The 15,296-nt window shown below is 41.3% G+C and overlaps 1 protein-coding gene across 2 annotated transcripts in view; it reads left to right on the plus strand.

Moving 5' to 3' along the window:
- Positions 1-14,090, plus strand: part of MID1 (midline 1 (Opitz/BBB syndrome)) — a 225,943-nt gene extending 211,853 nt beyond the window's left edge. Inside the window, exons 8-10 of one of the 2 annotated variants that reach the window (XM_006835640.1) lie at positions 3,354-3,515; positions 7,523-7,730; positions 13,336-14,090. In XM_006835640.1, the coding sequence (XP_006835703.1) occupies positions 3,354-3,515; positions 7,523-7,730; positions 13,336-13,684 (719 nt within the window). In that variant the 3' untranslated portion in view covers positions 13,685-14,090. The remainder of the gene's footprint in view (positions 1-3,353; positions 3,516-7,522; positions 7,731-13,335) is intronic. The other variant, XM_006835641.1, reaches the window with a different exon arrangement.
- The last annotated feature ends 1,206 nt before the right edge of the window (positions 14,091-15,296 follow it).

Consider the following 15,296-nt stretch of genomic DNA (forward strand, 5'->3'; position numbering starts at 1 on the left):
TGAAAATTGCATCATCTTTTAATTCCGTTTTTCCATGAACTTTTTGAAGTCTCCTCTTATAGTAAGGAGCCTTTCTAATACGTCCGTGTTACTAAACAATTTCTGAAAACAACATCATGATTAATAACGAAGAAATTGAAGTAATTAGGATTTCATTCTATTTGGATCCACAGTCTTCGTCCATGGAGACAGCATTCAAGAAATCAAATAACATACTCCATTGAGCAAATTTGCTACAAACGTTTTAAAAGTAGAGGTGTCACTTTGACAACTAAGGTGTGTCGTATCCAAGCCATGGTCTTTCAGTTACCTTATATGCATTCAAAAACTGAACAATCAAAAAGGAAGACTGAGGACAAATTGATGTGCTCGAACTGTGCTGTTGGTGAAGCATACTGAAAATACTTTGGACTGCCAGAAAAATGAACACATCATTCTTAGAAGAAATACAACCAGAATGCTCCTTAGATGCAAGGATGGCAAGCCTTTCTCTTACTTTCTTTGGACGTGTTATCAGGAAAGATCAATAGCTAGATAAAGGATGTCAGCTTTGGGTAAGTTTGTTGTTGTTGTGTGCCGTAGAGTCGATTCCGACTCATAGTGACCCTGTACAGGGTTTCCGAGGCTGTAAATCTTTACAGGAGCAGAAAACCTCATCTTTCTCCCGCGGAACAGCTGGTAGTTTCGAACTGCTGACCTTGAGGTTCACAGCCCGATTCGTAACCACTACGCTACCAGAGTAAGTTAGAGGTCAGCAAAAACAAGAAGAGCCATCAATGAGATGCACTGACATAATAGTCCCAACAAGGTACTCAGGCATACCAATGATCATCAACAGGTAGGAGTGGGCAACGTTATATTCTGTTATACATAAAGTCTCCATGAGTCAGAACTGACACAACACGGCAACTAACAACAGACTAAGAATTGGTAGGGGAACTGAGGGTTAGGAGCTAGGGGAAATTAGAGGAGGGCAGCATTGTACCTCCAATTTCTCTAAATATAAACACACCCCCTACTCACACACGCATACATACATTGAAACGCAAGCCAACTTTGGCAGTCCTGGTGAAAATATTCACAGGTAGAAATGAAAAAAAGATACAGAAATTGACACGATCATGTTTAAAAAAATTTTTTTAATTTTTTTAAAGACTTGAGATGAACCTAAAAATACCATGCACCGAATCTGTAACTCCTATAAGGTATATTTTCACAACTGACAAAATACTTTTAAGTTCTTCTCAACTGTGAGTATACCAAGAACATTTTAAACTCAACCATAGGAGAAAAGTATTTCATAGGATTCAAAGACTTTACCGGGGCTGGGAATCTCTTGAAATGCTATGCAAGTATTTATGGATTGGTAGAGATGTGCTTTTCTTTCCACACAAAGGCTTTGTCAGAGTCTCAAAAAGACCAAGCCCTAGACCAAGATGGAAGGTGCCTCCAGACCTAAAGAGCTGATGCTTTGATTTGAAAATAAGCTGAAAGTGAAGGAGGCTGGATGCCAGTTGGGAGAGTTGGAAATGGAGGGACCCAGACCTCTTCCTTGGCCTGGCTAAGGAAATTCAACAGTGAGGAAACTTCTTGATGGCTGCAAAGGGAAAAGTCGGGTCTGGTACCAAAGCCATGTTTTCAGTCTCAGCCAGCTATAAAACAAAACAAGCTTCCTTTTTCCTGTGTGTCTCTCCAAGCACCTTAAATCCTCGGCTACCTCCCCAAACCACATCCTGCAAAGAGTAGCCAGAGCATCAACCCCGACTCAACTCTGGGACAAGGAACTTGAAATATGTCCTGAGGAAGATCAAAGAATACAGACTCGGTATGGATTGCACCTCGATGTAAAGAAAACAAAACTCCTCACAACTGAACTAATAAACTAATCAGTGGAGAAAAGATTGACGTTATCAAAGACTTCATTTTGCTTGGATCCACAAATCAGCATTAACGGAAGCAGCAATCAGGAAATCCAAGGACACGAAAGAAAGAAATCAAACAACATATTGCATTAGGCAAATTGGCTGCAAAAGACCTCTTGAATGTGTTGAAGAGCAAGTATGTCACTTTAAGGACTAAGATGTGCCTGATCCAAGCTATTGTATTTTCAGTCGCCTTCTATGCAATTGCCTTATAAGCTGGACAGTGAATATGTGAATCGTGGTGTTGGAGAAGAATATTGCAAGTACCATAGACTGCCAGAACAAACAAATCTTCCAGAATGCTCCTTACAAGAGAGGACAGCAAAACTGGGTCGTCTCATGTGCCTTTGGGCATGTCATTAGAAGAGACCAACTCCTGGAGAAGGACATCATGCTTGGTAAAGTAGAGATGGTCAGTGAAAAAGAAGAAGAGCCCCAATGAGATGGACTGACACAGTGGCCGCAGTAATGGGCTCAAACACAACTGTGAGGATGGCACAGGACCAGACAGTGCTTTGTTCTGTTGTGCACAGGATAACTATGAGTTGAAGCTGACTTGGTAGCTCCGGACAACAAAGTAACACATCTATGTGAGAGAAGTCAGCTTCTCATATAGTACTTGGGTCTCTTTTGACCTTGTTTTTGATAAGGTCCAAAAGTCAATGCTTGGGATAAGAACTAAGAACGGTAATGGGTGTAGATTGGGAAGAATCAGTGGTTCTTTTCTATTCCATTACCTCCTGACACACACACACACACACACACTATGCACCAATCCAGCACTTAAGGTACTAGGCACATTGCCTGTGCTGCTCCTATTCACACAGACTAGAGTTTGCAATATAGTCATTTTCGGTGGCTTTTCTATCTATCGAACGTACACAATGCTGCTGTATTGTTGGGTGCCATCAAACTGATTCTGATTCATGGTGACCACAGGTGATAAAGTAGAACTACTCTATAGGGTTTCCTAGAATGTCTCAGTGTGGTACTGGAGGATAAGCACTGGACTGCTAACCACAAGGTAAGAAATTCAAAGTCACCAGCCACTCCTTGGAAACCCTACACAAGGTTCCTATGAGTCAAAACTGACTCGACAGCACCTAACAACAATCTTTATGAAAATAAATCACCATGTCTTTCTCCGATAGATCCGCTGGGTGGATTTGAACTAGCAACCTTTAAATTAGCAGCCAAATGCTTACCCATTGTGCCACCAGGGCACCTGAAAGCATATAATATACAATAGATCTAGTCAAGCCTCTAAATATGGGCAGGGCATTGAGCCAAGAGCACCCAAGTTTATTAGCTGTCTCTCTAAAGAGATTACGAAGCATCCACTTAGCAATAATTACCTGAAATGACTCAACCCTGGAAATTTTGCCCCATGCTTGTACTCAATAGTTGTGCTGTGTCTGGTTGACTCTGCAGGTCTGTGTAATTCGGCCGATAGCTGGATGATCGTGCCCAACATCAAGCAGAACCACTACACGGTGCATGGTCTGCAGAGCGGCACCAAGTACATCTTCATTGTCAAGGCCATAAACCAGGCAGGCAGCCGCAGCAGCGAGCCTGGGAAGTTGAAGACAAACAGTAAGTGAGCATGAGTTCGGGAGACCTCACTTTGCTCATCTCCTCTCCTTTCAGCTACCTCTGTCCCCCTTTGTTTTCCTTTTCTCTCTGGGGCAACCTGACCAAAGCAGTGTCCCTCCCTCCCCCTAGCAAGCAGAGAGCCGGTGTGGCATAGTGACATGCAGGTAGCTCTCAGTTCCAAAATGACTATACCACATTTCACATCTCTGAACTTCAGGCCTCTTATGGTTTAAAGAAATCAGCCTGCAAGGGTTCTTGTGAGAATTCTAATCTATATGGAGTCTTGGCGTGGTACTGTAGGATAAGCACTGGACCACAAGGTCAGTTTAAACTGAAAGATCGACTGTTCAAATTCACCAGCTGTTCCTTGGAAGTCCTATACAGGGTTGCTATGGGTCGGAACCGACTCAACAGCACTTAACAACAATAACAACAACAATGCCACACCAGGACTTTGTGTATGTGTGTATATATACATATACACACATATATATTGTTATTAGGTGTCATTGAGTCAGTACCAACTCATAACTATCCTGCCTGGTCCTGGGCCAACCTAACAACCATTGCTACACCTAAGCCCATTGCTGCTGCCACTGTGCCAGTCCATCTCATTGAGGGTCTTCCTCTTTTACTCTGATGCTCCACTTTACCAAACATAATGTCCTTCTCCATGACAATATATGTTATGGTCCCTCCTGACAATATGTCCGAAGTATGAGAGACGAAGTCTGCCCATCCTGGCTTCCAAGTAGCACTCTGGCTGTACTTTTCCATCCTAGATCTGTTTGCTCTTTTGGCAGCCCATGGCACTTTCAATATTCTCCTCTAACACCAGAACTCAAAAGCATCAATTCTTCTACGGTCTTTCTTATTTATTGCCTAACTTTCACATTCATTTGAGGTTATTGAAAATGCCATGGCTTGAGTCAGGCTCACCTTAGTCCTCAAACTGACATCTTTGCTCTTGAACACTTTAAAAAGGTCTTGTGCAGCAAAATTCCCTAATGCAATATGTCATTTCATTTCTTGACTGCTGCTTCCATGAGTGTTGGTGGTGGATCCAAGCAAAATGAAGTTTTGATAACTTCAATCTTTTCTTCATTCATATGGATATTGTTTGTTTGTCCAGTGGTGAGGACTTTTGTTTTCTTTACAATGAGATGCAACCCACACCGAAGGCTGTGGTCTTCGATCTTCATCAGTATTTTAAGACCTCTTTGCTTTCAGCAAGCAAGGTTGTATCATCTGCATATCACAGGTTGTTAGTCTTCCTTCCTTCAATCCGGATGCCATTGTTTTCTTCTCATAATCCAGGTTCTTGGATTATTTGCTCAGTGTACAGATTGAATGAAACTATGGTGAAAGAATATATTTATATATTCTGGTACAGTAATAGGATTGTTTTTCATAGCAGAATAGCAAATTAGTAGCTGTTTCTTCGGAAATTCTTTCTTTTCCATAACTGCCTATCTGGCCTATGGGTCTCATGTCAATAGGGGATGATTTCAATCCTCAGGGGACATTTGGCAGTGTTGGAGATATTTTTTGGTTGTCACACTGGGCGAAGGGGATTCTACTGGCATATAGTGGGTAAAGACCATTCTACAATGCACAGGACAGCCCTCACCACAGAGAATGATCCCACCTGTTGTATGTGAATCTAAAGATCCTGCTGTTCCCTCTCATTATCCCCGTCCATGTTTGTTTTTTGTTTTCTTGAGTCAGTTCTGACTTATATATAGCAACCCTGTTTCTACAGAGCTAAGGAGAAGCTGGTAGGTTTGAACCACCGAACTTATGGTTAGCAGTCCCATGCTGATTCTGCAGCACCATATCAGCACTCCTCAGCAACAGTTTGTTCTTATTGTTAAGTGCTGTTGAGTCAGTTCTGACTCATAGTGACCTTGTATAGGATTCTGAGGAGCAGCTGGTGAGCTTAACCTCCGACCTTGCAATTTAAACTGACTTTGCAGTCTGGCACATTAAACCACAGTGCTACACCTGGACAGTAGTGGAGTATAAAGAGAGCATGAGTGAAGCTGGACAAGACTGAATTCTGTTTCTTGGTACCCATGTGCCCTTGTGGATTATTTCTTTACTTCTTTCTTTTTAAGTAAACTTTTAATTTTGGAATAATTTCAGATTATGGAAAAATGCCAAACATAATGCAGAGAGTTCTGTATAGTCTTCACCTAGCTCCCCGTAATGTTAACATTGTACATAACCTTGATAGATTTGTCACAATTAAGATGCTACGATTGGTACATTATTCTTAAGAAAACTCTAGACTTCCTTGAAACCTCACCAGTTTTTCCACTGATGTCTTTTCCTGTTCCAAGCTTCCCTTCAGATTCCACATTTCCTTTAGTGTCTCTTTATTTACAGTGTGGGCACATTTTTGTTCCATTTAGGCTACATCACAAAGACAAGCTCAGAACAGCTCTAAATGCATAAGAATATAGAGGTTTCTTTGTAACCACACAGTCCAGGGCTTAATACTTATGCATCCATACTCAGATCGACAACTTTGACTTGATTTACATGCAAATATGTATTTGTACCTTCAAAAAACATCTTCAGCACCTAGTGTATATAAGGTGCTATGCAAGATGCTGAGGAGACTACAACAAACTGAACTCATTCAGCTCTTTAGGGTGTACTTCCCTCAAGGGCCCTATAGACTATTGGGAACTAAAGCACCTCAATCCTTACTACTGTCTTAGAGATCTCTAGAAAAATACAACTAGTAAAACACACACACATAAAGAGATGGTGAGATTTTATGGAATTATGGGATACTGGCATGTCTAAAATCCATAGGACAGCAAATAAGCTGAAGTCTTGTGTCCTACAATATGTAGGACAAGAAGAAAAAAGTAAAAGTTCACTGTATAAATGAAGTAAATGAGACTCAAAACTTGTTCAAGACACATTTAGGTTGAAGACATGTGCTATTAAACATTAAGCTTATTTTGACTGTCAGTATTTCTACTGGTCAAGTGTAAGTAGAAAAGCAATGAATAAATGTATACACAGAGGTGAGATTCTGCAAAGAAGTTCCAGAAGGCAGGGGCGTGCCCTGGTTCACCATTTTACTGAGCCTACCATGAGTTGTCATTCCTTACATATTATCTTGAATATCATGAAAACCGAGCAAGCAAATGTCTTTGAAAGTTGTTTGTAAATTTGAAGTCACTATTCACAAATTACCTTAGGATAGAATGCATGATCCAAGGAGAGTTGACTGGTTCCCTCTCCCCACCCCACCCCCCTTTTTTTTTTAACTTTTGATTGTGAACTGGGTGAAGGTGTGCAGAGTTTTAACACTCAACAATGCATACACATTTTGTTTCAGCTCACTAATTGCAGTTCCCTGGATGTAGCATCATTTATCCCTCCTCCTCCTTGTATTTCCTGTTTCTATTCTTCCTCCTTTCCTAATCCTTCTGAACTTTGTCCTTGGGTAAATGCTGCCCTTTGGATCTCCAATGGTTGCTTATTTTGAGGAGTGCATACCTCCCTAGTGTCATTGTTCCTCTTAAAGACCTGTCTGTTGTTTGGATAGAGTCCAAATGTGATGCTGTAGCACTAGACAGGAAACAGCAAAGTCGGTGGTTCAAAGCTACCAGCTGCTCCTTGGAAACCCTATACAGAGTCACTATAGAACCAAGGTGATTATACTGAACAACAGGAACAACGTTGTTTGGTTAAAATTTGAGGCACAGAGGTAAGTTCAGTTCTAGACTTACAGGGTGACTATAAGCCTGGTCTCTTATGATTTTGTTTTGTTCCACATTTTCTCCATTCTATCCAGGACCTTCTAATGTGATCCCTTTTAAAGCAGTTGGTAGTGATAGCTGGGCACCATCTAGTTCTCCTGGAACTGGAGACTGATGTTCCCTAGGTCCAATAGTCCACTAACTGGTTCCCATTGTAAAAATCTGTTCTTGTTCATGTCAATGAACTCTTCCTCGTCTCTTTTTGTTTTGTGACCTTGTTTCCAGGCCAACCATTTAAACTGGACCCCAAGTCTGCACATCGAAAACTGAAGGTGTCTCATGATAACTTGACAGTAGAACGTGATGAATCGTCATCCAAAAAGAGTCACACACCTGAGCGCTTCACTAGCCAAGGCAGCTATGGTGTAGCTGGAAATGTGTTCATCGATAGTGGCCGCCATTACTGGGAAGTGGTCATAAGTGGAAGCACATGGTAGGCACCTTGTATCTATTGTCCTTCAGTTATGAAAAGGCACATTTCATTCTGTGACTTGTTAGAGCATCAACTAATACCAGGATCCATTATGCAGAATAATATGCAGAAAAACTGTATCAGTCAGCTAGTTTTGCAATAATGTTGCATAACAAACACAAAACTCAGTGGCTTCAAGCAAAAATCCTTGGTTATTGCTCATTCAGACATCTGTGGGGTAGTTAATCAATTCTAACCTCAATGGGGCTTTGTGTGGTAGGTTGGGCCTAGGTCTGTTTTATGTGTTTTCTTGTCCAGCTTGGACCACTGGGCTACCCAAACCATGGTCTTCTCAAGGTGGTGGGAGAAACTCAAGAACATTGGCCAAAGCAAGTCACGTGGCTAAGTCCAAAGCCAATAGTGCAGCAAAGTATATCCTTCCCATGAAATTGGTAGGGGAACATGAATATTTGCCAAGCGATTATCAAATCCCCATTCAACTAATATGAAAACTAACTTACTTAAAACCCACTCAGTTTTTTAATACATGGAAAAAGTTGGATCTAGGATTATAGAGCTTTGGTCTTTGAAAGAGCTAGTCTGATAACACTGCTCTTTCATGCCCTAAAACAGGGTTCTGCAAACTCTGACCCACAGGCCAAATTCAGCCTGCCTTCTGTTTTTGCAAATTAAGTTCTATTGGAGCCTAACTGCTGCCAATCTTTTATGTATTGCCTATGGCGGCTTTGGAGCCATGAGAACAAAGCTGAGCAATTATGATAAAGCAGTATGGCCCACAAAGCCCTTCATAGTAAAAGTTTGTTGATCTCTGCTCTAACACATTGCTCATCATCGTTTTAAAAAAACTCATTTCTCTTGTTTGATATGTTTTCTGATTCTAGACTGAGCCCATTGGTACAAATATTTAAGGGATATGGGGTGAGTGCAAAGAAATGACCATAGACTGGAAATAATCACAAAGTCAGTTAGATCCAGCCCACTGAGTTCTCTAAACCAAAGGGCAAAGGTCAGAGTGCAGTCTACTTTGAAATCAGGTAACCTCACAAAGAAAAGCCTACTCCATTACTCTGGCTATCTGCCTCACAATTTTTCTTGATCCAAAAGGGAGCCATTTTGTTTTCTTTTTTTTTGTTGTTGTTGTTAGCTGTAAATATTTATGGGAATAGAAAGCCTCATCTTTCTCTCTTGGAGCGGCTGGTGGATTCGAACTGCTGACCTTGTAGTTAGCAGCCCAACACAGAACCTACTATGTCATCAGGCTTCTATTGGGGTACTAGTCAGGCTGTTCTTGAGCAAAATCATAGCTACTCCTAACATTCTTACCTTGTGTTTGACTGATATTTTGCTGAACCACCGAGAATCATGTACACATCAAATTAACCATCACATGTGAATCCTGACTGAGCATATCTTCACAGTGTTTACCTTATTTGTTAGTACCTTTTTTTCCTTTGGACACTTTTTAAGTTCGTATGTGTTTAAATCCCCTTAAGAGCTAGTTTGTATCATTATCTGCAGTTTCCCTGGTTTGAGTTTTTCCTAATGTCTCTCTTGAGCATTGTGCTCTTTTTTTTTAAAAAAAAGAGCTCTGTGGGATCCAGATAATGACAGCTACCCACAAGGCTAGATGGGAAGCTTAGGAGCTATGAGTTTATGCTAATGGTGGAGGAATCATTCGGAAAAAGGAGATGAGAATGGTTGGAAAACTTGAAAAATATAATCAGTCACTGAACTGAGCTTGTCCAAATAGTTGAGTTGTTGTATTTTCATTTAGCAAGCCTTATTTAGCATAGCTAAGTGCTAAGCACTGGTATAAGCATTTTATAAATGTGAATTCATTTATAAATCCTCATAGAATTGACAAGTGTTATACCATTCTACAGATGAGATGACAGCGGCACATGACCAAGGTCAGTCACCAAGCTCCTAGGTGGCAGAGTCAGAAAGTGTGCAATCTGGGTTCAAGATCTTAACCAGAGGTCAGGAAACATTGTCCAAAGGACCAGAGAGTCAGTATTTCCAGATTTGTAGGCCATATGGTTTCTGCTGCAACTTTTCAACACTGCCATGTCATAGGAAACCAGACACAGACGATACACACATGAATAAGGGCAACTGTGTCCTGTTACACTTTATTTATAAAAACAGGTGGCTTCGAAAGCACTGAACTTCTGCTAAGGGTGATGGAAGAATTTGGAAATGGCCAATAGTATGCGTGCCCCACACGATGAATGTAATTAATGTCATAGAAGTGTTCATGTAAAAATGGCAAATGTTTCACTTTCATCATTGTTAAAAAAACAGATTAACAATAGATGGTGGGCCAGATTGGGCTTGCAGGCTGTGGATTGCCGATCACTGCTCTTAACTACTATACTAAACAGAGTACTATGGTTTTGAGTGAGTCTGTAATCCTTACTTTAAAAATAACCCAAAATTTAAAACAGAAACCTGAAGGTGTTGTTGTTGGTTAAGTACCGTCAAGTCGGTTCTAACTCATAGCCACCCTGTATAGGGTTTCTGTGGAGCAGCTGGTGGATTTGAACTGCTGACCTTGTGGTTCGCAGTCTAGTGCTGATCCTACAGTACCACACAAGAAGTCCATGAAGGTGATATTATAACAGTGTTATTTTTGATACAAGGATCAAACACGTATTTAAAACAACAACAACAACTTTCAATTCAAGTCTATGAAAATAATACATTGTATCTACCTCTCTTATTAGTGTTAGGATAAGCCAATCAAAATATAAGAATTAGAATCATTTCTCCTAATTGTGGAACTAGTTGGAACTAGTCGTTTTCCTCTGCTGTTATTCTCATGATTCCTCTCACCCAGAACATGTCCTGCCCTGACATCCTACCACAGACTGAAGGACAAATCCTTCTGCCCTGCTAGGCTCGGAGTTGTACTGACGTTTCCAGGTTTTAGATGCGCTGAGCCAAGATAAAGGTGCAAAGGAAAACACAGTGGATGTCAGGTGCAAAGAAAGCACACGTTTCTCATTGATTCGTGTGCTGTATTGAGCTGGGCTGGAGTCCAGGGTTTAAATAATTACACCTCCATTAATAATTATTTATGATAAAGGACGCCTGGTCATTAGGATCTCGCTGCCATTGATGAATAGTGCGGGAAATTCCAGCAGACCACTCCACTTATATAAACACAGGTCCTTGAAAATACCCTCCAGATGTCAAAACTAACTCATGGTAAGGGGCCCTAAAATTAATCATGACATTTTGGAGCTTTCCAAAGCTGGTTGTGTCAATTCCTGAAAATCTTTCATGTCGCAAGTCGTCAACCATTTCCTGGGAGATGTTAGCAAGGAAGGGGTGACCTCTAGGATTAAATGCCCACGGCCAATTTGATTTGAAGCAGCTAATGGCACTTACATTTTCTCATGAAATAGAGCCCCAACTTTAAATGGACACGTATGTTATGATCCGTGCAATGGAGCTTGTTAGCATTGCTCTGTGAAACATTATTTGTATACTTTGTAAATTCTCCGTGTTTCACTGTGTGGCTTAATGGAACATTACATTCTGCCCGCACCTTTCAAGATCTATGGGAATATGTATGTAATTGTACAGATTAATGATACTATAATGGCATTTTCCTTTGGTTAATGGACTAGGCACTTGGTTATTTTCTTACCCTCTGATGCTGTTAATGGTGAGAATTAAATGGGCAACAGTGGGTCAGGAGTCCGGGAGGGGAACCAAGATGCTGTATTATGCTCCTCATGAACTGTATTAACCTTCAGTACGTTTTCCCGTTTTCTAAATGAGATCAGCCTTACCTGCCACAGCTACTTCATAGGGTTCAGGTAAGGTTCAAACAGGAACAAAACATCAGCATTCTGTAATAAAAGATGAAAATGATGTGCTACAACTAGAAGGAACCAATACAGACCTCGAGGGTCATTTTGTGATGCAAATGCAGGTTCCAAATTCCCTGGGGAATGTAAATGGTGTCCACCAGGTCACAGAGAGATTCTTTGGGGGAAATACTTAAAATGGCAAAATAAATGCCTTTCTTAAGCATGTGGGTTAGGGTTTCACAGGGAAACAGAACTCACTGGAGTTACTCCCAGGAGTAAGGGAGCCAGAAGCATGCGTGACTGTTGGAAGGACTGAGCTGTGGTCTTGGGAAAAGGGCTGCCTACAGAAAGGCAGGTACACCAGGTGCTTCCCCACAAGCTGTGCAAACCTGCTGTCTGCTGTTTGTTTCCTCCTCACAAACCTTCTGGATCTTATGCAAGGGCCTCGTGATAGCAAAGTCTGGCCTAAGCTCCTCCCCATGACACAGGGAGGATGTAAAGAGGGAAAAGAGGGTGTCCGGCTGAATATAGACAGCTGGCATGCTGGGCTTAATGGACTACCCACCGATTCCATCCTCTTTTTTATTTCAATGATGTCATTTTGTGTTAATTTTCTTTTTCTAAAAACCACCCTTTAAAGAATCCCATTTCTGAAAGACTGATTTTTCTCTTTGAATTGAATCAGGTACACCATATGTCAATATCCAGTTAGGCTGGTTCCCACTACAACATATTAAACTTGGCCTCTGAATTATACACCCTTTATTCAAAGCAATGGGTTTGCTTAATAAATTGTTGTTGTTAAGTGCCGTTGAGTCGGTTCCGAACCATAGTGACCCTGTACAGGGTTTCCGAGGGTGTAAATCTTTACGGGAGTAGAAAGCCTCATCTTTCTCCCGTGGAGCGGCTGGTAGTTTCGAACCGCTGACCTTAAGGTTCGCAGCCCGATTCGTAACCACTGTGCTACCAGAGCTCTTTTGCTTAATAAATGAAACATTACAAATCTTATGGAGACATACCTCAAGGGGAAACAACAATGAAGACGTTTAAAACATTGTAGAAGGAGTTCTTCCAATTATTTTGGGAACAGTGAGAGAACTTTTAGAATAACCAGATGTCTATTTAAATTGAAACATCAGAGAAGAGATTCAGAATTTTTTTTTTTTTAATGTAGTAGGAAATATAATCAGAAGGCCTCTTGGCAGTGATGATTTGTTCAATGTGTAGTGAGGGAAGACATTAGAAAGTGGTGTTAAGGCTCCCTGTGTGGTAGAAGATAAAACCGAGACCGAGGCTGAGAGAATGGAAAGTCTGAGGTGGTTCTGTCTAATTTTGTAGCTAGGAGCCCCATGTCACTCCTTAATTTAATCACACTAGTCACCTTCAGGTGTTTAGTCATTACATGTAGCTCTTGACTACCATATTGGACCACGCAGAACATTTTAGTCTTTCCAGAAAGTTCGACTGGATAGTGCTGGTATAGAGAATTCCCTTTGCAGGGCTTCATGAGGTTAAAGGAAAAAAAGACAGTAAGATACATAGTTCAAATTTTAGTATAATGTTGGAAGTGCAAACAGGAATGAGGACAATGACCTCTCTCCACCCACTCGACGTTGGGGAGGGAAGATGAGAAACACATGTGTCAGGGTTCTTGCCAAGCTTTCACTTAGAAGGAAGAGGGACAACAGGAGAGCACATTTGCCTGACCCCTGAAGACCGTCAAGTGGATGTAACATACATGTACAACCAGGCTCACTATTGTCCTCACCGTTTTGTTTCTGCAGGTACGCCATCGGCCTGGCATACAAATCGGCCCCGAAGCACGAGTGGATTGGGAAGAACTCGGCTTCGTGGGCCCTCTGCCGCTGTAACAACAACTGGGTGGTGAGACACAATAGCAAGGAGATTCCCATCGAGCCAGCCCCCCACCTGAGGCGTGTCGGCATCCTGCTGGACTACGACAACGGCTCGGTCGCCTTTTATGATGCTTTGAACTCCATCCACCTCTACACCTTCGATATCGCCTTTGCGCAGCCCGTGTGTCCCACCTTCACCGTATGGAACAAATGTCTGACCATTATAACTGGCCTTCCGATCCCAGACCACTTGGACTGCACGGAGCAGCTGCCATGAGCATTGAGCCACATGGAGCCGTTGTTTGGGGCAGGAAAAGATGGGTGGTCACCATTTAGGAGACCGAGAAAGCACAGGCTTCAACAGCGTGACAAAATCTCACCAAAAAGTGACCCAGAATTGGCTCAGATAGGTCTGAAAACGGGCACCTCCCCGCCTTTTATTGTGTTTTGTATTAAGTACAGGCTTTAATAATTTCTTCAAACATTTTTTGTGTGTGTATTTACAGGAAAATTTATAGATTATTTATAAAAGAAGCATAATCGGATTACAATTCTTAGGATTACTTTGGTTTTGCACATTAAGAAGCCCATTTGCTTAAATTGACCAGCTCTTTGCCACCTTTAAGGCTTCACAGTCTGTGGGCTTGAGAAAAAAAAGTCATCTTTTTTAGTTTTGTGCATGTGTTCATTTTCTCACATCGTAAGATTTCATAGTCCTCTCACGCTAGGCCCTTTCACCTCAACAGTACTCGTACATCCCAGAATATGCAATGAGTTTCAAAAGGAAAATAATCCAAGTCTCGTAAACACGAGTCTCTGGGTGGTGCAAATGGTTAAGACCTCAGCTGCTAACCGAAGGGCTGGAGGTTCAGGTCCACCCAGAGGGGCCTCAAAAGAAAGTTCCAGAAATCTACTTCTGAAAGGTCACAGCCATTGAAACCCCTATGGAGCACAGTTCTTTTCTGACACAAAGGGGGTCTCCAAGAATTGGAGGCTGTTCGATGACAACTGGTTTAGGGGAAGTAAGAAGGCTTCCTTACTCTGGTTGATTTTGAAGTGTTTTAACTGTGAGGTCAAAAACTCTTATTGGATCGACTAGAATTTTGAGCAAGGAGAATGAGTTACCTCCGATGACTGGGGGGATAATGCTGGAAAGAAAGACTGGAAACTTTGGATTAATGATTCGGGGAGAACATTGAGAATGAGATTGCAAAGGAAAAGAATCCCTTTGAATCCTACTGATTATCCAAAAATTCAGACTGACTTTTGTTTATCAGAAATAGGATTCTGCTTCATGATATAAAACTCTATTTCATGCTTCCTTTTAATACCTTTCTTTAGGCTTGTGAAATGTCTTCACTACATTTAACAGTTGCCCTATTCCACCCTCGCCAAATTATTTTCTTTTGTCTCTGGAGCCGAGAAAAGAAACGTGTTTCATCATAAATGGAGCCCTATTTTGGCTTGATTTTGCTCTCCAGTATGTCAGCACATGGCACTGATCACCACCAGCACGTCCAAATATAAGTCACCCAAAAAAACACTTAATATTTATGAGTTGGTAATGACGAGGGACGTTGCATAAAGTACTATTCACTAGTACACATGCCTCAAAAGTTATTATAAACAGACCTTTATTAAATATGTCTTGAAAGATGTAAAATCTCTCCATATTCTAGTATAGTTTCTCATAGAGTTGTAAGAGAAGAAAAAAACTATTCTCACACACAGCCTACTATAACCTGCTAATAAAATGTCTGACGGGATTTTTTACATGCTCATCTGACATCTTGGAATGATCCATGAATTAAGGCTTTCCAAAGTGGCCCTTAGAGCGGGAATCTGGCATTGGTTCAACCCAGAGGACTATAGAACATTGTGAATTGTTT

Source organism: Chrysochloris asiatica, unplaced genomic scaffold, assembly GCF_000296735.1.
Source record: "Chrysochloris asiatica unplaced genomic scaffold, ChrAsi1.0 scaffold00018, whole genome shotgun sequence".
Taxonomy (NCBI): Eukaryota; Metazoa; Chordata; class Mammalia; order Afrosoricida; family Chrysochloridae; genus Chrysochloris; species Chrysochloris asiatica.